The sequence below is a fragment of the Leucoraja erinacea genome, chromosome 9 (genome assembly GCF_028641065.1).
Source record: "Leucoraja erinacea ecotype New England chromosome 9, Leri_hhj_1, whole genome shotgun sequence".
In the NCBI taxonomy this organism is placed as follows: domain Eukaryota; kingdom Metazoa; phylum Chordata; class Chondrichthyes; order Rajiformes; family Rajidae; genus Leucoraja; species Leucoraja erinaceus.
Window position 1 is genome coordinate 20,008,767 of NC_073385.1, and position 25,315 is coordinate 20,034,081.

A 25,315-nucleotide genomic window follows, 5' to 3' on the forward strand; every position below is an offset into this window, starting at 1 on the left:
CACTGTGGGGGGGGCCAGTATTGAGGGTGCTGCGATGTGGGGGGGGGGGGGGGGGGGGACAGTGTTGAGGGGGGGGACAGTATTGCTGCGCTGTGGAGGGGGCGGGCGTGAGGGAGTGCTGCGATGTGGGGGGGGGGGCTGAACTGTGGGGGAGCGCCGCACTGTGGGGGGGGGGGGTGAGGGAGGCCGCACTGTGGGGGGTGGGGGTGAGGGAGTGCGCGATGTTGGGGGGGGGGGGGCGGGTTAGACAGACCTGGACAATGTCCTCACAGGGCCGCTTCTCTCCTCGTGACTGTAAGGCCGCTGGTGTCTGCACGCCCTCTGCTGCGGTCAGCTGCCTGGCCAATCGCTCCGTTAACTTCTGGAAGTCCAGGTGTTGCTCCAGGAACCCCTGGCGAGGATCAGCAAGAGTCTAGGGCACTTTATTGTCTTATGTCTCAAGGGAGTTATGTGGACAAGGCAGGAGAATGGGGTTAGGAGGGAGAGATAGATCAGCCATGATTGAATGGCGGAGTACACTTGATGGGCCGAATGGTGTAATTCTGCTCCTATCACTTTCACCGTACCTCGGTACAGGTGACAATAAACTAAACTGAACTAAACACGATTACAATCAAGCCGTCCAAAGATACAGGTTAAAGGGAATAACGTTTAGTGCGAGATAATGGCCAGTGGAGTGCGATTAAAGATAGTACGAGGGTCTCCAAAGAGGTAGATGGCAGCTCAGGATGGATCTCGAGTTGCCTGACAACAGCTGGGAAGAAACTGCCACTGAATCTGGAGGTAAACTATGATCATCTATAAGTAATATCCACTGATCAGAACATAGATCTTGCCCCTCTCACCTTCAACCCCCCTCTGTGACTATGAGCTGTGGGTGGTCCTACCTCAATCTCCTGCGCCTTCAGGGACAGCAACTCCAACAGGTACGTCACTCGTCCAGACAAGTGCTGAGCGTCCGAGTGAACGGCTGCAGACGAGGGGTCTAGACGTCTGGCCAGTTGGTCTGCTGCTTCACGGACAAGTGAGGTTCCCTCTTGCAGCCTCCGCAGCTCATCCATTGATTCCTTGCAACAAATAACCAGATGGTCATTTACCCAGCCAGCTCCAGCTCCAGCTCCCCCTCCTGTGGTCCCGGGCGTCCAGAGACCTTCATCGCTCAGCGTGCAGAGATTAGACGTCGGGACACGTTACAGTTCTACAAGACTTTGGTGAGGCCGCACATGGAGCACTTTGTTCAGTTTTAGTCACCCTGCTGTAGGAAGGATGTCGGTAAGCTGGAAAGGGCGCAGAGAAGATTTACAAGAGTGTTGCCAGGATTCAAGGGGCCAGAGCTTTCGGGAGAGGTCGGGACAGGCTGGGACTTTCCTTGGAGTGCAGGAGGAAGAGGGGAGATCTTATAGAGGTGTATAAAATCATGAGGGGAATAGATAGGGTGAATTCAGAGTATTTTACCCAGGGTTTGGGAATCAAGGGCCAGAGGACGTAGATTTAAGGTGAGAGGGGAAAGATTTAATAGGAACCTGAGGGACAACTTATTTACACTAACGGCGGTGTGTGTACGGAGCAATCTGCCTGAGTAGGAGGTAGTTGAGGCAGGTACAAGATCATTTAAAAGACATTTGGACAGGTACATGGACAGGAAAAGTTTAGCAGGATATGGGCCAAACGTGTGCAGGTGGGACGTGTAGATGGAGCATGTTGGTCGGCGTGGACGAGATGGATCAAAGTCTTGGTTTCTCTGCTGTGTGACTCTACGCTTCTCTATCTGCTTGTCCCACTCTACGCAGGAAGTTCTGACCCGAAACGTCGTCTGTCCAATCCCTTCACAGACGCTGCTTGAACTGCTCAATACCTCCAACCCTCTCCTGTTTTATCCGGGGGACGTCGGAGAGTGTTGGTTTCAGAGGGTGGGGTGATGGAGGGTCAGGGTGAGGGGAGGATGAGGACAAGTGTGAGGGTGAAGCGTGGGGTGGGGGGAGCTGAGGCTTGCTGATGGGAGGTGTCGCAGGGTGGGGTGGGGGGGGGGGGGGAGGGGGTGAGGATGAAGGTGGTGGGGAGGATGATGGGGGGGGAGGGTGAGGGAGGGAGGGAGAGTGTGAGAGAGAGGGTGAGTGAGGGAGGGTGATGGGAGGAGAGGGGTTTCTGACCTGGGTCAGCTTGCGCTGGGTCTGCAGCATCTCCGGTGTGCGGAGGCCGCTGGTGATGGAGATGAGCAGTGGCCCATACCGTCGCTCGGCCTCTTGCACCTCCTGCAGGTTGCTGCTCAATGCTGCATCGTACCGCCTCCAGAGCTGCAGCTCTACCGCCGCCGACTGCAGCCCCTCTGAGACGTCCCGTTCAACGCAGGCCCACCTGCAACCACAGAAGAGCTCTGAACACAGGCCCAAAGACAGTCCTGGGCCCAAGACCAGCCCTAGGCCTAGATACCAGAACCCAGACCCAGACCAGACGCGAGCCATTGAAACCAGGCCGAGTCCTTCAAGTCAAGCTGCAGCCCCTTAAACCAGGTCTCAGCCCCTGAAAGCAGCCATCAAGCCAGGCCCAGCCCTGATACCAACCGGGCCCCTGCCCCTGTAACTGGGCAACCAGTCGCCAGCCTCTGCCTAGACCATCGTTCTCCACACTCCGGCTGCTGCCATTCACAGAGGGCCACATCCCTTCCCACCCCAGGGTGCTGACCCTCATTGGAACACGTCGTCAGGGTCGGTGCCACCAGTCAATGCCCCTGGTTTCTGAGTCAGCCTGTGCATGTTGGGGGTCAGACGGGAGGGTTCAGGATAGTGCGGGTGTGAACTGGGACAGGCCGCAGCCTGGGCTTGGATTTCCCATGCGCCCCTCTCCTACCTCCGCTCGGCTTCCTGTCCCTCCTGCTCCAGCCGCACCCTCAGTGCAGGGACGCATTCCTCCTGCAGTCGCAGGGAAACCTCCTGGAACTTTCTCCGAATCTCCTGCCCGCACTCCATGCTGTTCCTCAGATCCTGGGGTCAGGGGGGAGAGGGCAGGGTCACAGGGTGACAGGTCACTCAGCACGGAAACAGGCCTATTGGCCCAACTTGCCCACACCAAACAGCCTGACCCATCTACACTCATCCACCTGCTCACACTGGCCCATATCCCTCTAAACCTCAATCCATGTACCTGCCTAATTGTGTCTTAAATGTTGGGATAGTTCCAGCCTCAACTACCTCCTCCGGCAGCTCGGCCTATACACCCACCACCTCTGTGTGAAAGAGTTACCTCTCAGGTTCCTATTAGATCTTTCCCCTCTCCCAAAGGAGATAAAAGGTTGTCAGATAAGGAGAGGGGTGTAATGTACAGCCAGAGCGAGGGAAGTGGGTGGAAAGTGAGGAACGAGGGGTGGGGGGGATAAAAGGGAAATGGAGGATTTGGGGATGATAGGTGAGTGCACAGAGGAGGAGAAAGATGCAGGGTGACTGTGGGGGTGGGAGATGGGGAAAGTGAGTGTACCGGTGAGGGGGGGTGGGGGAGGGAAGAGGAGAGAGACAGGTTTAAGATCAACAGAAGAGGATTATTTACAGCAAGCAAGAATTTCATTGTCCTATCTGGGACACGTGACAATAAACTCTCTTGACTTGACTTGAAATTAGAGAATTACATTTTCCCAGTTTCTACCGGATGCTCCGGTTTCCTCCCACAATCTAAAGGCGTACAGGTTTGTAGATTGATTGGCTTTGGTAAAATTGTAAATGTTAGTGTGCAGGATAGTGTTAGTATAGGGACTCGGTGGGCCGAAGGGCCTGTATCTGGAAGCTAAAGCTCAAGTTCAAGTGAGTTTATTGTCATGTGTCCCTGTATAGGACAACAAAATTCTTGCTTTGCTTCAGCACACAGAACATAGTATGCATTTACTACAAAACAGATAAGTGTGTCCATATACCATAATATGGTAAGAAGGCGGCCGTTCCTGGCACCCCAAGCCGCTGACGGTTCTTCCGACGCCGGAGTACCATCACCCGGCGAGAACGGCCGGGAACATCGGGCCCCGTAACGGCGACTGTGGAGGCCTCAATAGGCCCGACTCTGGGTGGACAAGAGGATGGGGACTGGACTTTGTGCCTTCCCCCACAGTGGTTCCCACTGTGGGGGGATGTTTTTATGTTTTAATGTTAAACTTCTTGAATGCTATGTTGTATTTTTATTAGTGTGCTGGAAGGACATCTGAATTTCCCCCGAATAAGGGGATTAATAAAGTATTAATAATAATAATAATAATAATAATAAATATATACACACATGAATAAATAAACTGATAAAGTGCAAATAACAGATAATAGGTTATTAATAATCAGAGTTTTGTCTGAGCCAGGTTTAATAGCCTGATGGCTGTGGGGAAGTAACTATTCCTGAACCTACTTGTTGCAGTCTTCAGGCTTCTGTACCTTCTAGAGGGAGTACAGAGAAGGTTCACCAGACTGATTCCTGGGATGTCAGGACTTTCATATGAGGAAAGACTGGATAGACTCGGCTTGTACTCGCTAGAATTTAGGAGATTGAGGGAGGATCTTATAGAAACTTACAAAATTCTTAAGGGGTTGGACAGGCTTGATGCAGGAAGATTGTTCCCGATGTTGGGGAAGTCCAGGACAAGGGGTTACAGCTTAAGGATAGAGGGGAAATCCTTTAGGACCAAGATGAGAAAAACATTTTTCACACAGAGTGGTGAATCTCTGGAACTCTCTGCCACAGATGGTAGTTGAGGCCAGTTCATTGGCTATATTTAAGAGGGAGTTAGATGTGGCCCTTGTGGCTAAAGGGATCAGGGGGTATGGAGAGAAGGCAGGTACGGGATACTGAGTTGGATGATCAGCCATGATCATATTGAATGGCGGTGCAGGTTCGAAGGGCCGAATGGCCTACTCCTGCACCTATTTTCCATGTTTCTCCCTGAAGGTAGCAGGGAGATGAGTGTGTGGCCAGGATGGTGTTGGTCTTTGAGGAGCTGGGACTGCGGGCTAGGCTGGGCCGGGGCGTGACAGACTGACTGACCTGCAGCTTGTGCTCCTGGTGCTGGGCGGTTTCCAGGCAGTGGGAGAGCAGTGAGCACTGCTCCACGATATACCCGGCCCGCAGGGTGAGCTCCTTCACCTGCCGCTCGCTCTCCAGGTAACTGGTCCACAGCTGCTGCCGGCTCCGAAGCAGCACTTCCACCCGCACTACCTGCCGCACACCAGAGCAGAGACACACGTCAGCCAACACTCACTCACATCACACACAACTTTGCAAACAATGCACTGCAGATGCTGGTTCACACTGACAATAGACACACAGTGCTGGAGTTACGCAGCCGGTCAGGCAGCATCTCTGGAGAAATAGGATGGGTGGCGTTTCAGGTCGGGACACTTCAGACACAGGAGTCCGAGTAGTTTCCGCACTCTCTCCAGCTTCACGACATCCTTCCTGCAGCAGGCTGACCAAAACTGAACACTATACTACAAATGTAGAGACAAGGAACTGCAGGTGCTGGTTTACAAAAGACAAGACAAAATGCCGGAGTAACTGAGCGGGTCAGGCAGCATCTGTGGAGAACCTAGCCAAGTTCTACAATGCTCCAACATCTTGAGTGGCCTCAACAACGCCTTGTACAAATGTAACACAACATCCCAACTTCTATACTGGGCAACACGGCAGCCGTAGAGTTGCTGCTTTACAGCACCGGACACCCAGGTTCCATCCTGACTACGGGTGCTGCTGTCTGTGTGGAGTTTGTACGTTCTCCCCATGACCTGCGTAGGTTTACTCCGGGTGCTCCGGTTTCCTCCCACAAGTCGTGCAAGTTTGTAGGTTAATTGGCTTTGTGTGTAGGATAGAGTTAATATACAGGGTGATCGATCACTGGTCGGCACGGACTCGGTGGGCTGAAGGGCCTGTTTCAGCACTGTAGCTCCTAAGTCTACACAGACTGATGAAGGCTAATGTGCCAACCCTTGACCACTCTGTCCTTGACCACCTTGTGTGGCCACTTTCAGGGAAGTATGTGCCTGAGACCCTCTGCTCTACTACACTCCTCACGGCCCGGCTAGACTCGGTCCCCACTGACCAAGGCCAGCGGGCCAAAAGTCTTCTTCACCGCCCCGTCCACCTGCCACTGGTCCGTGCCGAAAATGATGCCGTTAAAACTAATCTCCCCTGCTTGCTCGTCACCCCCCACCCCCTCCGACCTGCCCCCCCCCCCCCCACCCCGTGACCTGAGGGGCTGACCCCTGCGAGGGTCACAGAGCCCTACCTCAGCAGCCAGACAGCCACACGACTCCTGGAGCTGGTCCAGTGTCTCCACGATCTCCGTCGGTGACCCTGGGGGATTCAGCTCCACCCCTTGGGGTAGAGTCTGTCTCAGTCTCTCCAGCTCCACCTCCTTCACCTTCAACAGCTCACGGAGATCCTGAAGTTAAAACCGCACCGTCAGTCCCGGGGTAGGGGTAGGGAGCACACTGACTGGTTGCAGCACTGCCTGGCTCAACAACTGGAATGGGAGATTACAGAGAGCGGTGGACACTGGCCGGTCTATCATGGGTACTTTCTGCTGCAACACCTTCTGTAGATCCCTTTGATAGTGAGGAGATCAGCACCAGTGATGGACCGGCCAATGTCCATCACTCTCTATAATCTCCTTCCTTCCTGGGTGTTCGAGTTGCTGAACCAGACTGTGAAGCAACCAGCCAATATGCTCTCCACTGTAGAAGTTTAAGAGAGTATTCATCGACACCAATAAAACACTTGTCACTCTTAACGCTTGCAACTGATGCGCTACAATGCTGAGAACTATATTCTACACTCTGTATATTCCCCTTTACTCCACCTATTGTACTTCGAGTCATAGAGTGATACAGCGTGGAAACAGGCCCTTCGGCCCAACTTGCCCACACCGGCCAACATGTCCCAGCTACACAAGTCCCACCTGCCCACGTTTGGTCCATATCCCTCCAAACCTGTCCTATCCATGTACCTGTATAACTGTTTCTTAAACGTTGGATAGTCCCAGCCTCAACTACCTCCTCTGGCAGCTTGTTCCATACACCCACCACCCTTTGTGTGAAAAAAGTTACCCCTCAGATTCCTATTAAATCTTTTCCCCTTCACCTTAAACCCATGTCCTCTGGTCCTCGATTTCCCTATTCTGGTTAAGAGACTCTGTGCATCTACCCGATCTATTCCTCCCATGAATTTTTCACTTTTGAGTTTGACTTGATTGTATTTATGTAGAGTAGTGTTTGATTGAATTGGACAGCGTGCAAAACGAAGCTTTTCACTGCAGGTCAGTACACGTGACAGTAATAAACCTAAATCCCAATAATAAAGCCAGTGATACCTGGCAGTGTGTCAGTGCGCCTGACACCGCAGTGTGGCTACAGGCTTGCCGACTGTTCTTCAGGTGCTTGGCCTGTGATCCCAGCCAGCCCACCAACGACTCAACACCGTCACCATGATCAGTCCAGGCCTCCAACGCCAACTCCAGCTCCTGCACCTGTAGTGAGAGGCAGAGAGGGAGAGAGTGGCAGAGAGTGGGAGGGAGTTGAGAGAGGGAGGGGGAGAGAGAGAGAGAGGGGAGAGAGTGGGAGAGAGGGGGAGAGAGGGGGAGGGAGAGAGGAGAGACAGAGAGAGAGGGAGGGGGAGAGAGAGGGAGAGGGAGAGAGAGGGAGGGGGGGGGAGAGAGAGGGAGGGGGAGAGAGAGGGAGGGGGAGAGAGAGGGAGGGGGGGGAGAGGAGGGGGGAGAGGAGAGAGAGGGGGGGAGAGAGAGAGAGGGAGGGGGGGAGAGAGAGAGAGGGGGGGGAGGGAGAGAGGGAGGGGGGGGGAGAGAGGGGGAGGGGAGAGAGAGAGAGGGGAGAGGGGGGGGGAGAGAGGGGAGGGGGAGAGGGAGGGGGGAGAGAGAGGGGAGGGGGAGAGGAGAGGAGAGAGAGGGAGTGAGGGAGAAAGTGAGAGGAGAGAGGGGAGAGAGAGGGAGGGAGAGAGGAGGAGGAGGGAGGCAGAGAGAGGAAGAGGGAGAGGGAGGAGGAGAGGGAGGAGGAGAGGGAGGGGGAGAGGGAGGAGGAGAGGGAGGAGGAGAGGGAGGAGGAGAGGGGGGAGGAGAGTGAGAGGGAGAGAAAGGCAAGGAGAGAGGGGGAGAGACAGAGAGAGAGGTTATTTAAACTTGAGATCATTCTTGTAAACCTCCTCTGGACCCTCTCCAGAGCCAGCACATCCTCAGATATGGTGCCTAAATACGCTCAATATATTCCATATGCAGCCTGACCAGAGCCTCAGCATTACATCCCCGTTTTTGTATTCTAGCCCTCTCTAAATAAATGCTAGCTTTGCATTTGCTTTCTTTACTACCGATTCGACATGCAGATTAACTTTTGGGAATCATAGAAACATAGTGCTGGCATTCGGCCCTACGAGCCAGCACCACCATTCATTGTGATCATGGCTGATCGTCCCCTATCAATAACCCGTGCCTGCCTTCTCCCCATATCCCTTGACTCTACTGGCCCCTAGAGCTCTATCTAACTCTCTTAAATCCATCCAGTGACTTGTTTTCCACTGCCCTCTGTGGCAGGGAATTCCACAAATTCACAACTGTCTGGGTGAAAATGTTTTTTCTCACCTCAGTCTTAAATGGCCTCTCCTTTATTCTAAGACTGTGGCCCCTGGTTCTGGACTCGCCCAACATTGGGAACATTTTTCCTGCATCTAGCTTGTCCAGTCCTTTTATAATTTTATATGCTTCTATAAGAACCCCCTCATCATTCTAAATCCAGTTAACACAAGCCCAGTCTTTTCAATCTTTCCACATATGACAGTCCCGCCATCACAGGGATCAATCTTGGGAACCTATGCTGCATTGCCTCAATTACATATTACAAATTGGATAGTTATATGGATGGGAAGGGAATGGAGGGTTATGGTCTGAGCGCAGGTATATGGGACTAGGGGAGATTATGTGTTCGGCACGGACTAGAAGGGTCGAGATGGCCTGTTTCCATGCTGTAATTGTTATATGGTTACATGGTTACAAGGATGTCCTTCCTCAAATTAGGAGACCAATATTACGCAATACTCCAGATGTGGTCTTACAAGAGCCCTATACAACTGCAGAAGAACCTCTCTACTCCTATACTGAAATCCTCTTGTTATGAAGGCCAACATTCCATTAGCTTTCTTCACTGCCCGCTGTACCTCAATCAATCAATCAATCTAAACTTTATTGTAATTTAGAAATACATCGATATATGCAATTCTAAACGAAATTCCGTTGCATTTGGCTCCACATGCAACACAAAAATAAACAGAAGGATAAAATGGATAAAAAGATAAAATGGATAAAAAGATAAAATAGATAATGGTGGCGGCCCATTACATGGCATTCAAGAGTCTGATGGCTCGTGGGAAGAAGCTGTTGCAAAACCTGGCTGTTCTGCACCTTATGCTACGATATATTTTGCCCGAGGGCAGCAGAGTGAACAGTCCATGATGGAGATGTGTGGGGTCCTTTATAATACTGCTGGCCTTAGACAAGCAACGTTTGCTCGCAATGTCCCCGATTGAGGGGAGAGAAGTGCACGCCATCTTTCAGTGACCGGTGTACACCCAGGTCTCGCTGTACCTCCCCCTTACCTAACCTAACCCCATTAAGATAATAATCTGCTCCCTTGTTTTTGCCACCAAAGTGGATAACCTTACATTTATCTATATATCCTGCACCAGCAATTTGAAGCATTCAGTTCTGGTCAGGGTGTTATAGGAAGGATGTTGTTATGCTTCAAAGAGTGCAAAGAAGATTTACGAGGATGTTGCCAGGACTGAGGGCCTGATCTATAGGGAGAGGTTTGTCAGGCTAGGACTTTATATCTTTACTCCTTCTGCAGGAGGATGAGGGGTGATCTTAAGGAGGTGTAAAAAAACATGAGGGGGATAGATAGGGTAGGGTGAGAGGGGAAAGATTTAATTGGAACCTGAGGGGCAACTTTTTCACACAGGGTGGTGGGTGTATGGAACGAGCTGCTGAAGGAAGAAGTTGATGCAAGTATTATACCAGCATATAAAATACACTTGGACAGGTACATGGATAGGAAAGGTTTATAGGGATACTAGACCAAGTGCAGACCCGTTGGGTCTGCTCCCCCAACCCACCTGTCCCCTACCCCTAGCCCCCACGGGAGGCGTGGTCCTCCAACTCAAGTCGTTGCCGAAGGTAAGATTCCAGCACTCCTCAGCAAAGTTCATCACTCATGAGCCTCCCCCAGCACTGGAATTGTGAAAAAAAAACCAATAGCAACTCCCCAATTGCAATGCCAATTGACCCTCCCCCTCCTGTCCTGCCAGGAGCTATGACGGCAACATTGTTGCAAATGTGCACTTGCTGTGAGATGCCATTGAGCTGAAAAGTTCAGTGTTCCTTTGTTGCAACTTTGTAGCAAAGTGTGTTGGAAGCCGTGAGGAATGATTGTAACAGGAAAAAACATTTTAAATTCAGTTTTGTCAGATGTTTGAACATTTTCAGTAATAACGCTACTCTCCCACACCCGCTACTCCTGGCCCACTCCTGCACCTAATTTCTATGTTTCTAAACCAGCATCTGCAGCTGTTTTCTACACAATATACAATAGGTTTAGGAGTAGGCCATTCAGCCCTTCGAGCCAGCATCGCCATTCAATGTGATTATGGCATACACATTTTGTACTGTTCTATGTTTGTAGCCAACATAATCAAAGACTTATCCCACCCCGGTATTTCCTTCTTCTCCCCGCTCTCGTCCGGCAGAAGGTACAGAAGCTTGAAAGCGCGCACCACCAGACTCAGGAACAGCTTCTTCCCCTCTCTTATCAGGCTTCTAAATCCCGTGACAATAATAAAGCTAAAGATGAGTGGTTGGTGGTTGGCGTGGACCTCGTGGACTGAAGTGCTTGTTCCCATGCTGTGAACATGATTGCTGTGGATGGTCAGCATGGACGGTGGGCGAATGGCCTATGGAGTGACTGGATGCCTGCGGCCTGTAGGTGGGTGGGGAGCGGAGGGACGGGACAGGAATGGGGGGGAAAGTGAGGGGATGGGGAGGGAAGGAAGGGACGGGTGGTGAGGCGAGGGCAAGGGACAGGGAGAGGGGGAGAGGGAGGGAGAGGTAGAAAGAAAATGAGGGGGGAGGGGGAGAGGTGGAGAGAGAGAGGGAGGGAGAAAGAGAGAGAGAGAGAGAGAAGAGCGAGAGAGAGGTGGAGAGGAGATAGAGAGGGAGAGGTGGGGAGAGAGAGAGGGGGAGAGGGGGAGAGAGGGAGGGGAGGGAGGGAGAGAGAGAGAGGGAGGGGGGGAGAGAGGGGGAGAGAGGGGGGGGAGAGAGGAGAGGGGGGGCAGAGAGGGAGGGGGGGGGGCAGAGAGGGAGGGGGGGGGGAAGAGAGGGAGGGGGGGGGCAGAGAGGGAGGGGGGGGCAGAGAGGGGAGGGGGCAGAGAGGGAGAGGGGGGCAGAGAGGGAGGGGGGGGCAGAGAGGGAGGGGGGGAGAGAGGGGGAGAGAGGGAGGGGGGCAGAGAGGGGGAGGGGGGGGGGGGGGGGCAGAGGGAGGGGGGGGCAGAGAGAGGAGGGGGGGGGAGGGGAGGAGGGGGGGAGGGGGGGCAGGGAGGGGGCAGAGAGGCAGAGGGGGGGGAGGGGGGCAGAGAGGGAGGGGGGGAGGGAGGGAGCAGAGAGGGGGGGGGGAAGGGAGGGGGGGGGGCAGAGAGGGAGAGCACTCACCCTGGTTTCGATGCGGTGTGCCAGCCTCTCCCAGCACACAGGTTGAGGGCGCCCAGATGCTCGGACAGGGCGATGCTGCGGCCACGGTCACTCTGCGGCCCCAGCCCGCTGCCCTGCACCACCGTCTGGTTGACCAGGTCCAGCGCCGGCTGCCGCAGGCTCAGCTCCATCCGCCAGCGCTGAGGAGGGAGGGGATCATCACTCACCAGCCCCCGCCCTTCCCCCCCACACCGCCCCCTCCCCTCCTCTCCACCCAACCTCCCTCCACCCAACTCCCCCCTCCCTCCGCTCCTCCCCCCCCCCCCTCGACCCTCTCCCACTCCCCCCACCCCCTACACCCCTCCTCCCCACCCACTTGCCCACACGCCTCCTCCCCCCCCTCTCCCCACCTGGTAGGTGTGCATCTCCCTCCTCACGTCGTCCCAACTGCGTGGTGCCGTCTCCTCGGCTGCCGACTGGCGCAGCCGTGTCTCGGTGACGTCCAGCCAGTCGACCAGCTTACTCAGAAGTACACAGGGAGGGCGGGGAAAACTGTTCAGGGGAGACGCGTCTGTGACAAAGTGTTACTGCTCCCCCCCACATGATGCTCCACCCCTGACATCCACCCCCCCCCACATGATGCTCATCCACCCCCCCACATGACACCTGACATCCACCCCCCCCTACATGATGCTCCACCCCTGACATCCACCCCCCCCCCACATAATGCTCCACCCCTGACATCCACCCCCCCCCAATGATGCTTCACCTGACATCCACCCCCCCCTCTACATAATGCTCCACCCCTGACATCCACCCCCCCCACATGATGCTTCACCTGACATCCACCCCCCCCCTCTACATGATGCTCCACCCCTGACATCCACCACTCCCCCCCCCCCCCCCAAGCTCTACCCCACAGTCGCGCTCCCATGTTCCCCCCTCGTCTCACAGCGCCACAAACCCGGCTTCAATTGCGACCTCGGGTGCTGTCTGTATGGAGTTTGCACGTTCTCCCTGTGACCGCGAGGGTTTCCTCTCACATCCCACAGATGTACGGGTTTGTAGGTTAATTGGCCCTCTGCAAATTGCGACTAGTGTGTAGGGAGTGGATGAGAACGTAGGATAACACAGAACTAGTGTGAACGGGTGATCGCTGGTCAGCGTGGACTCGGTGGGTCAAAGGTCCTGTTTCCCTCTGGAAATAAGGAACTGCAGATGCTGGTTTACCAAAGGAAGACACAAAGTGCTGGAGTAACTCAGCGGGTCAGGCAGCATCTGTGGAGAACATGGATAGGTGACATTTCGGATCAGGTCCCTTTTTCAGGCCTGTTTCAACAGTGTATCTCTAAACTAAATATCCAGATGAATCTTCTCTGCATCTTTCCAGCTAAATTACATCCTTCCTAAAGCAGGGTGACCAAAACTGAACACTCCAAATGTGGTTCCACCAATGTCTTGTACAACTGTAACATATTGACCCAACTTCTATACTCAGTACCCTGACTGACAAATGTACCAAAAGCCTTGTTGAATGACTAGATACTAGTTTCCACGAGTGGAAGAATCTAGGACCAGAACCCACAGCTTCAGAATAAAAGGATGTACCTTTAGAAAGAAGATGAGGAGCAATTTCTTTAGCCAGAGGGTGGAATCATATGGGATCTGACCAGAATCTGTGGAACTCATTTACATAGGTGGAGGTCAAGTCAATGGTCCGTAATAAGTGAAGGCATCAAAGGTTATGGGGAGAAGGCAGGAGAATGGGGTTAGGAGGGAGAGGTAGATCAGCCATGATTGAATGGCGGAGTAGACTTGATGGGCCGAATGGCCTAATTCTGTTCCGGTGTCTTGTTGTTGTTCATCCTATCTACCTGTGACGCCACCTTCAGCAACGTCCTAGATCCCTCTGCTCTACTCCACTGCCCACGGCCCTGTTGCACTCAGGTCCTTGACTGACGAAGGTCACCGTGCCAATAGTTCTCTTTGCCGCCACGTCCACAGTGGCTCTGCTGCTGTGTCCAACCCGCCCCACCCCTTAACCCGAGGGGCTGACCCCTGCGAGGGTCACAGAGCCCTACCTCAGCAGCCAGACAGCCACACGACTCTTGGAGCTGGTCCAGTGTCTCCACGATCTCCGTCGGTGACCCTGAGGGATCCGGCTCCACCCCTGGGGGTAGAGTCTGTCTCAGTCTCTCCAGCTCCCCTTCCTTCACCTTCAACAGCTCACGGAGATCCTGAAGTTAAAACCGCACCGTCAGTCCCGGGACAGGGGTAGGGAGCACACTGATGCACACAACCCCACTCATCACACCTCTCTACGGGGATAGGTCCCTCTGTATAAACCCCCCCCAGATCCTGGATCAGATCCCGACCTGTAACCCATCCAGAGGTCAATCCCTACCCATTCCAACAACTCGCTGCCTCTCAGCCCACCGCCACTGCCCCCCCTCCCCCACCCATCCTACACTCAATCCCCTCCTACCCTCACCCAACCCCCCCCCCCTCGCTCACCCTCCCCACCCCATTCCTCCCTCCCCCCACCCCATATTCCCCTCCGTCTCTCCCTCCCCCTCCCCCTCCGCACCCCTCCCCCATACTCCCCCTGCTCCCACACCCACCGTGACTGATCTGAACTGAACTTTATTTATAGAGCACTTTAAAAACAACCACTGTTGCAACAAAGTGCTGTACATGACTAATCATAAACATAAAACAAAACAATAAAAACATTAAAAGACAGTAAAAACAATAGAAACACTAAAACAGCAAAGTCTCATGCAGGGTCGAAAGCCAAGGAATAGAAAAGGGTTTTAAGACTAGTTTTGAAAATGGACAGTGAAGGGGCCTGTCTAATGTGCAAAGGTAGAGTGTTCCATAATGTCGGATAGAGCAACAGAGAAGGCTCTAACCCCTCTGAGCTTCCGCTTAGACCTTGGTACCTCCAGAAGCAGCTGATCAGCTGACCTGAGGCACCGAGCAGGAGTGTATGGATGAAGCAGCTCAGAGAGGTAAGGCGGGGTGAGACCATTTAAAGATTTAAAAACAAATAAAAGAATCTTAAAATGAACTCTAAAGTACACAGGCAGCCAGTGGAGGGAGGCTGCTCCCTCTTACGTGTTCCAGTTAAAAGGCGAACAGCAGCATTCTGAACCAACTGGAGACGTGCAAGGGAAGATTGGCTAACTCCAAAATAAAGTGCGTTACAGTAATCCAGCCGAGACGTGATGAAGGCATGGATTACTGTTTCAAAATGCTGTCGTTCAAGAATGGGCTTCACCTTTGCCAGCTGCCTTAAATAAAAGAAGCTGGACTTAACTACCGCGCCTATTTGACGATCTAATTTAAAATCACTATCCATCAAGTGACCCCCCTCACTTCCCCCCCCCCCCCCCCCCCCGCACTGACCTGCTGTAGCTGCTGCTGGAGGGCGGGCAGCTGCCCCTCCACATGTGCCCACCTGTGCTGCAGCTGATGCAGCTGTGTCTGCAGCGCGGTGCCCCCCGGCGGCTGCAGGGCCAGTAGCCTCTTCCCACGGCTCACCGCGGCCGCCTGCAACGTCCTGCACTCCTCCAGCCCCGTCCATATGTCCTGGAGGCAGCAGAGAGGGCAAGATGTTGGCACCACACACTCCGCCAAGCAAACCCGGGCACGGGGTAGAGGCGGCAGGGCAGGGGGAGATACGGCAGGGCAGTGGGGGAGACAAGGGAGAGGGGCAGTGGGGGAGACAAGGGAGAGGGTGGTGGGGGAGACAAGGGAGAGGGAAGTGGGGGAGACAAGGGAGAGGGCTGTGGGGGAGACAGACAGGGAGAGGGGCAGTGGGGGAGACAAGGAAGAGGGTGGTGGGGGAGACAAGGGAGAGGGCAGTGGGGGAGACAAGGGAGAGGGCTGTGGGGGGGGAGACAAGGGAGAGGGAAGTGGGGGAGACAAGGGGAGAGGGAAGTGGGGGGACAAAGAGGAGACAAGGGAGAGGGCTGGTGGGGGAGACAAGGGAGAGGGTGGTGGGGGAGACAAGGGAGAGGGTGGTGGGGGAGACAAGGGAGAGGGTGGTGGGGGAGACAAGGGAGAGGGTGGTGGGGGAGACAAGGGAGAGGGCTGTGGGGGAGACAAGGGAGAGGGCTGTGGGGGAGACAAGGGAGAGGGTGGTGGGGGGAGACAAGGGAGAGGGTGGTGGGGGAGGCGGGAGGGCACGGCAGGGAGAGAGAGGGCTGGGCTAAGCATAAATGTCATGACAGGTAGACAGGGTGGTGAAGAAGACGTTCGGCACATTGGCCTTCATCACTCTAACTGTTATGTTACAGTTGTACAAGACAATGTGAGGCTGTATTTGGAGCACTGTGTTCAGTTTTTCTCTAGGAAGGTTGTCGTTAAGCTGGATCAGGTGCAAAGATTTACAAGGATGTTGCTAGGACTCGAGAACCTGAGCTCCAGGGAGTGGCTGGGCAGACTGGGACTCTATTCCGTGGAGCGCAGGAGGATGAGGGGCGATCTTATAGAGGTGTGTAAAATCATGAGGAATAGATAGGGTGAATGTACCCAGAGGATTTTTACCCAGAGTTGGGGAATCAACAACTAGAGGACATGGGTTTAAGGTGAGAGGGGAAAGATTTAATAGGAACCTGAGGGGTAAGCGGGTATATGGGATTAGTACAGGTGTCAGGGGTTATGGGGCGAAGGTAGGAGAATGGGGTTAGGGTAGATCAGCCATGATTGAATGGCGGAGTAGATCTGATGGGCCGAATGCCTAATTCTGCTCCTATCACATGACATGAAACGAGCTGCCGGAAGAGGTAGTTGAGGCAGGTACTATAACAATATTTAAAAGACGTTATGACATGTACAGGGATAGGATAGGTTTAGAGGGATACGGGCCAAACACAGGCATGTGGGACAGGTGTAGATGGGGCATGTTGGTCAGCATGGGCAAGTTGGGCTGAAGGGCGTGTTCCGTGCGGTGTGACCCTGTGACCCCGCGGCGGTCCCTCACCAGGAAGAGGTTGTTTGGGTTTTCTTGGCCCTCCGTGCCGTCAGGTGACCCCTGACCCCAACGCTCCAGCCGCCTCTCGGCTGCATCCAGCCACGTGGTCACGGCGCCGCACTCATCCCCGATCCTGCCAAGGTCACATGCCCCAACGTTAATGACAGAACACCCTGCAGAGGGCAGAGACAGTACGCCAGACCCCCCCTACCAGTCTCCCTTCCCCTCCCCTCTCATCTCGCCAGTCTCCTCCCCTCTCCCCTCCAACACCAGACTCCCCTCGCCCAAGGGGGCAACACCGCCCACTTGCCGGCACTAAACGTTTGCCATTTCTCCGTCTGCCCTCTATCCTGCTGCATCCTTCAACAGTCTTTCTCACAGTCGGCAACTACAACTAGTTTTGTGTTGTCTGAAGACTGGGGACCGATGTTCCATTAGGAGCTAGCATGGTCAATGGGCAGAATATCCTCCTGTGCCACCGAGATTCTATAATTTCTCAGCACTTAATTTTTAAATGTTGTGAGTCGCTGCCTCAGCTCCCTCCTCTGGCAGCTCGCTCCATGCACCGACCACCCTCTGTGTGAAACAGTTGTCCTTCAGCTTCCGAGTCAAAGAGTCATACAGCATGGAAACAGGCCCTTCAGCCCAACTTGCCCCTGCCACCAACATGCCCCATCTACACTGGTTCGCCTGCCTTTGTTTGGCCCACATCCCGCTAAACCTGTCCTATCCATGTAGTTGTCCAAATGTTTCTGAAATATTGTGATAGTCCCAGCCTCAACTACCTCCTCTGGCAGCTTGGTCCATACACCCACCATCCTCTGTGTGAAAAAGTTACCCCTCAGGTTCCTATTAAATCTTTTCCTCTCATCTTAAACCTATGTCCTCTGGTTCAAGTTCAAGTGAGTTTATTGTCATGTGTCCCTGTATAGGACAATGACATTCTTGCTTTGCTTAAGCACACAGAAAATAGTAGGCATTTACTACAAAACAGATAAATGTGTCCATATACCATGATATAAATATATATACACATGAATAAATAAACTGGCAAAGTGCAAATAACAGAAAGCGGTTATTGATAATCAGTTTTGTCCGATCCAGGTTTAATGGCCTGATGGCTGTGGGGAAGTAGCTATTCCTGAACCTAGTTGTTGCAGTCTTCAGGTAGCAGGGAGATGAGTAGCAGGGAGATGAGTGTGTGGCCAGGATGGTGTGGGTCTTTGATGATACTGCCAGCCTTTTTGAGGCAGCGACTGCGATAAATCCCCTCGATGGAAGAAAGGTCAGAGCCGATGATGGACTGGGCAGTGTTTACTACTTTTTGTAGTCTTTCCTCTCCAGGGCGCTCAAATTGCCGAACCAAGCCACGATGCAATCGGTCAGCATTCTCTCGACTGTGCACCTGTAGAAGTTAGAGAGAGTCTTCCTTGACAATCTGACTCTCCGTAATCTTCTCAGGAAGTAGAGGCGCTGATGAGCTTTTTTGATAATTGCGTTAGTGTTCTCGGACCAGGAAAGATCTTCAGAGATGTGCACGCCCAGGAATTTGAAGTTCTTGACACTTTCAACCATCGACCCGTTGATATAAATGGGGCTGTGGGTCCTCCTCCTACTCCTTCCAAAGTCCACAATCAGTTCCTTGGTTTTGCTGGTGTTGAGGGCCAGGTAATTGCGCTGGCACCATATGGACAGTTGCTCGATCTCTCTTCTGTACTCTGACTCATCCCCATCAGTGATACGCCCCACAATAGTGGTGTCGTCAGCGAACTTGATGATGGGGTTCGCACTGTGATTCACTACGCAGTCATGGGTATAGAGTGAGTGCAGCAGGGGGCTGAGCACGCAGCCTTGAGGTGCTCCCGTGCTGATTGTTATTGGTTGTTAATTCCCCTAGTCTGTGGGAAAGATTGTGCATTCATCCTATCTATTTCTCTCATGATTTTATACATCTCTGTAAGATCACCCCTCAGCCTCTTGCGCTCCAAGGAATATAGCCCTTGGTCACCGCGAAAGGAAGAACAGTCCAGCAGAAGAACAGGCCCTTCGACCCACAATGTCCGTGCCAAATATGATACCGTTAAACTAATCTCCTCTGCCTGCACATGAGCCATATTCCTCCATTCCCTGCATATCCGTGTGCCTGTCCTAAAGCCTATGGTATCTGCCTCCACCACCAGCCCTGGCAGCACGTTCCAGACCACCACCGCCTCTGGTAGCTGGTCCCATACACCCGCCACCCTCTGTGTAAAAAAACCTGCCCCACACATCTCCTGTAAACTGTCCCCCTCTCACATTATGCCCTCTAGTGTTTCACATTTCCAACCCTCTCAGAATTTTGTAAACTCCTATCAGGTCTCCCCTCAGCCTCCGGTGCTCCAGAGAAAATAATCCAAGTCTGTCCAAACTCTCCTCATAGTCAAGGGCTTTCTCTCTAAAGAGTGAAGCATACTTTATTGTCATATATAGCTAATATCCATCACTGCCTCACACATCTCCTTCAAACCTGCCCCACTCACCTGCAAGCTATGCGCTCTATCTTTGACATCTGTGTTACTTTTTATTGAACTGTTTTTTTTTTACGTTATCATTGAGTACTGTGTTTACAGGCCTGTTAAACCGCTGCAAGTAAGAGTTTCATTGTTCCGTTTACACATGGCAATAAAACACTCCTGGTTCCTAGAATCATAGAGCGATACAGCGTAGAAACAGGCCATTCAGCCCAACGTGCCAACACCTTGGCTGAGAGTAGGAGGTGGAGGAATGACCTTGCGGAGATGTCCAAGATCATGAGGGGCATGGATAACGCTCACAGGTGCAGGGTTGTCATTGTTTTGTTTCCATTCACTGTCCTTGCCCCTTGCCCTGCCCCTGGCATCCTCCCTGGGGAGGCAGTGATCAGACTGACCTGTGGCGGAGCTGCAGCATGGTGCTAAGGCTGTAGAGCTGGCGGTGCGCCCGGTCCCTGACGGAGATCCAGGCATCCTCCATGGTCTGCAGCTTGTCCTCCAGCTCCGGGCTGTCCACAAACCGCAGCAGAACCTCCCCTCGCCTCTGTGCCTCCTCCATCTGTGGCCAGCTCCCCTCCACACCATCACACACCTCCTGCCGGGAGCAAACATACCACCTCACCGTCACACATCATGGAGACAGGCCCTTCTGCCCACTTTGTCCATCACTACCAAGGTGGCAGACTGGCTAAGTCCCTGTCCCTGCATTGAGCCCATATCCTTCTTAACCTTTCCTATCCATTTATCTGTCCAAATGTCATTTAAAAAGGTTTTAGGTTTGGGTTTATTCTTGTCACGTGTACTGAGCTACAGTGAATAGTTTTGTTTTGCATGTTATGCAGTCAGATCAGATAATACTATATATAAATAACATCAAGTCCAACTCAAGTACAATAGGTAGAGGAAGATACAGAGTGCAGAATATAGTTCTCAGCATTGTAGCGCATCAGTTCGAGAGACAAAGTCCAATGTCCAGAATGGGGTAGAGGTGAATCGGGCAGTACCCTAGCTTATGGAAGGGCCGTTCAGAAGTCTGATAACAGAGGGGAAGAAGCTGTTCCCGAGTCTGGTGGTGCGCACTTTCAAGCTTCTGTACCTTCTGCCGGACGGGAGCGGGGAGAAGAAGGAATGACCGGGGTGGGATGTGGTAATTGTATGTGCTTCAATAACTGCTTCTTCCCAAATGGATCACTGCTTGGTTTGGGGAGAGCCAAGACCATCAGATATTGCAGAGAGTTATAGATGTACCCAGTCCATCACACAGACAAGACTCCATCTATTCTTCATGCCGCTACAGAAGAAAAGCCAAGAAAATCCAAAGACTACTCCTGGTCGAGTTGCTGCCTCACATTGTCAGAAACTCGAGTTAGAACCTGACTAGGGGTTCTGTGTGGATGTGCATATTCTCCCTGTATCAGCGTGGGTTTCCTCCGGATGCTCCAGTTTTCTCCCACATTCCACAGAGGTTTGGGTTTGTAGGTTAATTGGCCCTCTACAAATTGCCCCTAGTGTGTCAGGAGTGGATGAGAAAGTGGGATAACATAGAACTAGTGTGAATGGTGATCGATGGTCACGTGGACTGGGTGGGCCGCAGGACCTGTTTCCATTGAGACAAAAGATCATACAGCGTGGAAACAGGCCCTTCGGCCCAACTTGCCCATGCTGACCAACATACGTCATCCTTTATTCAATCAATTAAAATGGGTCTAACACAGATGGGGACCTTAGTCATAAAAAGATAGAAATATAGAAACATAGACAATAGGTGCAGGAGAGGCCATTCGGCTCTTCGAACCAGCACCGCCATTCAATATGATCATGGCTGAGTCAGGGCGAAGGGCCTGTTTCTGTGCTGCATCTTCCCACTGTTGGGAAGCAGTGAGCCAGTGTATGGAGTGCCGCCCTGCTGCGGCCGAGACTCACCTGGCAGGTGTGGAGGCATTCCGTCTCCCCCTCGCTGCTCTCCCTCGCCGTCTCCCCCACCACCAGGAGGTCCGACAGTCGTGAGCTCAGAGTGGCCAGCATCTCCTCCAGAACCTCCAGCTCCATCTCCAGCTCAGCCCAGCACTTCCGGCACGGAGGAGGGGGGAGGGGGGAAGGGAGACAAAACCACAGGTCAAGGAGCAGCGGTAGCTCAGTGTATTATCATCACGTCTTCCCAGAATACAGTCAAACACTTTTTGTCGCATGCTATCCAGTCAGCAGAAAGACTATACATTATTAAAATCCATCAGCAACACTGCACAGTTACAGGATAAAGGGGATAACCTTTAGAGCTAGTCCCTTGCACGGACCCCCCTCGCTGTATCACGCAGGGGTACTGCCGGCAAACAGCCCCTTCAGCCCAACAGCCACATTCACCACATGCCCCATTGGTACTGCCCAACCCTCAGTGCAGCGATCTCTCAGTACGCTCCTCCCTCACCTGCAAGGTGGTCTCTGCATGGACCCCGTGCCTCAGGGCCTGGGATTGTAGCTCCTTGTGCCTGCTCTCCAACTCCAGCCGCCCTACCCGCTGCTCGGCAACTATCCGCTCGGGAACGTTACGGGAAATCTGTTCCGCCCGGATGATGAGGTCTTCCAGCCCTCGGTAAAACAGCTGTGGAGAGAGTCATGGAGTCACACAGCTCACAAACAGGCCTTTTGGTTGTTATAGTCCCTGCCACAACCACCGCCTCTGGTAGCTGGTCCCATACACCCGCCACCCTCTGTGTGACAAAGATGTCCCTCGGTAGAGTTGCGGCCTTACAGCGCTGGAGAACCCTGGCTCCGTCCTGACTACGGGTGCTGTCTGTATGGAGTTTGTACGTTCTCACCGTGACCTGCATGGGTTTTCTCCAGTTTCCTCCCTCACTCCAAAACGTACAAGTTTGTAGGTTAATTGGTGGTGAAATTGTAAATAGTCCCCAGTGCGCAGGATAGTGTTAGTGTGCGGGGATCGCTGGTTGGCGTGGACTCAGTGGGCCAAAGGGCCTGTTTCAGTGTTTTATCTCCAAACTAAACTGAATTAAATCTTTCCTCCTCACGTTAAACCTGTGTCCTCACAGAGTGGTGGGGCTGTGGGAGAGTCTGGGGGGGAGGAGGGGCAGAGGGTGGTCATGCCGGCACCCCCACCCTGCGGGCAGCATCGGAGAGACCCGCAGCTCATCCCAGGACTCCCACCCTCCCCACCAATGCTAGGGTAGGACAACGTGAGGTGTCACCGTTCCTTCTCCACCCAAGGAGGCTGACACTGGGGGATGGGACCCACCAAGGGTGCTACCACTGGTAATACAGTCTCCTTTCCCACCCCAGGGTGCTGCCCATGACTGGGGGAGGGTCCCGACCCGAAGCATCACCCATGGATGTCCCCGGAGATATTCCCTGAGCCACGTGGTTACAGCGGCACTGGTCGCAAGTCCGGCTGCCCCTGACCAGTGAGGGCAGTGCCTGGGTCCAGGGACGGTGGCACCCCTACCTTGTGGCTGTGCAGGTGGGTGCGGAGATCAGCAAGAGTCCCGGTTGGCAGCCGGTCCCCGGGGGCAAGCCTCTCCTGCCCCAGCTCCACCAGGCTGGCCGTGCCCTGCATCAGCCCCTGGTACAGGCGCCCCATCACCAGGCTGTGTGCCAGCTCTGCCTGCTGTTCTCCCACCAGCCCCATCGTGTCATCCAATGTCTCCTACAAAACACAATGGGGAACAGTACGTCACAGGCCCTTCGGCTCACAATGTCCTAGCAACGCAGAACGATACGAGGGGACGGGCATCACTGGGGCACCGTCAAACTTGTGGGGGGTGAGGCAGGAGCGAGAGGGAGGAGCTGGGGCAAGGGGGTCAGACTGGGAGAGAGGGAGCAGGGTAAAAGGGGGAGCGGGGGGGAAAGGGAACGGGGTGAGGGAGCGGGGGGAGAGGGAACGGGGAGGGAGGGGGGAGGGGAGAGGGAGCGGGGGAGAGGGGAGCGGGGGAGGGGGAGCGGGGGGGAGGGAGAGGGGGGGAGAGGGAGCGAGGGGAGAGGGAGCAGGGGGAGAGGGAGCGAAAGGGGAAGGGGGAGGGAGGGGGCGCAGGGGGGGAGGGAGAGGGGCAGCGGGGGGGAGGCAGCTCTGCGAGAGGCACCAGTCACTGTGGGGGTACCTCCAGCTGTTCGACCTGCCGGAGCCAATGCGGCTCCAGGTCACAGCGAGTGGCCCCATCCCTCAGAGACAACAGCTCCACGTCCAGGGAGTCGAGATCAACAGTTGTCTGCTCCAGCCACTGCGGGGGGGGGGGGGGGGAGATGGAATGAGTAATCAATCACAGCACTTTGATACACAAAACGCATGAAGTAACCCACCAATACACCCCTCACTGTCACACTGATACACCCCTCATTGTAACACTGATACACCCCTCACTCTGGGAGTCAGACACACGTCTCACTCTAATAGAATTTGGAGCCGGGGCCAGTTCGATCACCTCTTAAATCAGCGGGGGTCTGTGCCTGGCCAGGGTTGGCTGTTGTTGCAGAGAATTCTCTGCCGCTGCTGGCACCGACTCACTCAGTGTGCAGCGAACTGATAATCCCTTGGACGTACCTCGGCCAGGACTATCGAGGGAAGTCCTGATAACAATTAACCATCCGCAACACCTCGATCATGGGTGAGCCGAGGATTCTGTGCGGTGTATTGTGTTGAGGACAAGCTCACTGCTGCATTCAATTAAGTTTTAGTTTTAGTGTGGACACAGGCCCTTTGGCCCACCAAGTCCACGTTGACCAGCGATCACCCATACACTAGTTCCATCCTACGCACTAGGGACAATTTTGTAACGTTATCTTATGTGGCTTTCAGTCCAACCGAGGTTGAGTGATGCCATCTGTTTGCTCAAGGGTAAACTGGGCCGATGAGCAGTCCTCTCCCAGGGACAATTTACAGAAGATATGAACCTACAAACTGCAAGTCTTTGGGATGTGGGAGCAAACTGGAGCACCTGGAGACAACCCACATGGTCACAGCGGGATGCAAAAAGTGGGATGCGGTGGGGAAGACATCCCACGTTTGGCCAACCAAAGCAATCATGTTGTTGGAGAATTCTGGGGTGTGGGTGGTTCAGAGAGACGGAGACGGAGAGGGTGGAGGAAGTGTTGCTGTCTAGGTTTAGTATTATCACGTGTACCAAGATAGAGTGAAAAGTTTTGTTCTGTCTAATCTGATCAGGTAATACTATAAATACAATCAAGTCAAACACAGGTTCAACAGGTAGAGCAAAGGGGAAGATACAGAGTGCAGAATATAGTTCTCAGCATTGTAGTGCATCAGTTCTACAGACAAAGTCCAATGTCCACAATGGGGTAGAGGTGAATCGGACACTACCTTAGCTTATGGAAGGACCGTTCAGGAGCCTGATCACAGAGGGGAAGAAGCTGTTCCTGAGTCTGGTGGTGCGCACTTTCAAGCTTCTGTACCTTCAAGTCGTTGATTATATTGGCCGTTTTCCCGAGGCAGCGTGAAGTGTAGCTGGAGTCGATGGTGGGGAGTCTGGTCTGTGTGATGGACTGGGGTACATCTACAACTCTCTGCAATTTCTTGTGGTCTTGGGCAGCGCTGTCCAAAACTAAACCGACAGTATGATTTCTATGGTGCATCTGTACAAATTTGTAAGAGTCATTGAAGACATGCCGAATTTCCTTAGTCTCCCGAGGAAGTAGACACATTGGTATGCCTTCTTCATGTTGCGTCAGTGTGCTTGGTCCATGACAGATCATTGGTAATATTAACACCAACATGCTTGATTCACAACAGGGAATGCGGCAGAAGCAGCTCGTGAAGTTGTATGAGCTGTGATGAAAAGTATCTTGTCAATGAGTTAGGGTGAACCTATGGTGCAAATGTAGGACTTCAACCGCTTGGGGATGGGGACGAGTCGGCCTGGCTACCACCAGCATCCTCTGTGTGGGATGAACCCTCCCTCAGTCAGGGAGTCACAATGCAGCTTAAGTCTAGGAATATGAAGTATTGCATGCAGTTCTGGTCACTCCTCTTACAGGATGGACGTGGAGGCTTTGGAAAGGGTGCAGAGGAGGTTTACCAGAACTATTAAAAATAAAGATACAAAGTGCTGGAGCAGCTCACGAGGTCAGGCAGCATCTGTGGAGAACATGGATAGGTGACGTTTC

General features: G+C 53.4%; 2 protein-coding genes across 2 annotated transcripts in view; both read right to left on the bottom strand.

Moving 5' to 3' along the window:
- Window positions 1-458: 458 nt before the first annotated feature.
- LOC129700082 (nesprin-2-like) lies at window positions 459-12,243 on the bottom strand. Its single transcript, XM_055640265.1, has 8 exons — window positions 12,109-12,243; window positions 11,720-11,898; window positions 7,331-7,486; window positions 6,248-6,403; window positions 5,011-5,181; window positions 2,848-2,981; window positions 2,151-2,355; window positions 459-1,067 (listed from the first exon to the last, which is right to left on the bottom strand). The coding sequence occupies exons 6-8, from the start codon at window positions 2,964-2,966 to the stop codon at window positions 819-821; spliced, it is 573 nt and encodes a 190-aa protein (XP_055496240.1). The 5' UTR covers window positions 2,967-2,981; window positions 5,011-5,181; window positions 6,248-6,403; window positions 7,331-7,486; window positions 11,720-11,898; window positions 12,109-12,243; the 3' UTR covers window positions 459-818.
- The window catches only part of LOC129700594 (uncharacterized), a 107,831-nt gene continuing 92,743 nt past the window's right edge, over window positions 10,228-25,315 (bottom strand). Inside the window, exons 45-55 of the mRNA XM_055641212.1 lie at window positions 23,296-23,415; window positions 22,644-22,844; window positions 21,612-21,785; window positions 21,110-21,253; window positions 19,585-19,781; window positions 16,686-16,809; window positions 15,107-15,289; window positions 13,673-13,935; window positions 12,109-12,250; window positions 11,720-11,898; window positions 10,228-10,246 (exon numbers count right to left, since the gene is read on the bottom strand). Coding sequence (XP_055497187.1) covers window positions 10,228-10,246; window positions 11,720-11,898; window positions 12,109-12,250; window positions 13,673-13,935; window positions 15,107-15,289; window positions 16,686-16,809; window positions 19,585-19,781; window positions 21,110-21,253; window positions 21,612-21,785; window positions 22,644-22,844; window positions 23,296-23,415 — 1,746 coding nt within the window. The remainder of the gene's footprint in view (window positions 10,247-11,719; window positions 11,899-12,108; window positions 12,251-13,672; window positions 13,936-15,106; window positions 15,290-16,685; window positions 16,810-19,584; window positions 19,782-21,109; window positions 21,254-21,611; window positions 21,786-22,643; window positions 22,845-23,295; window positions 23,416-25,315) is intronic.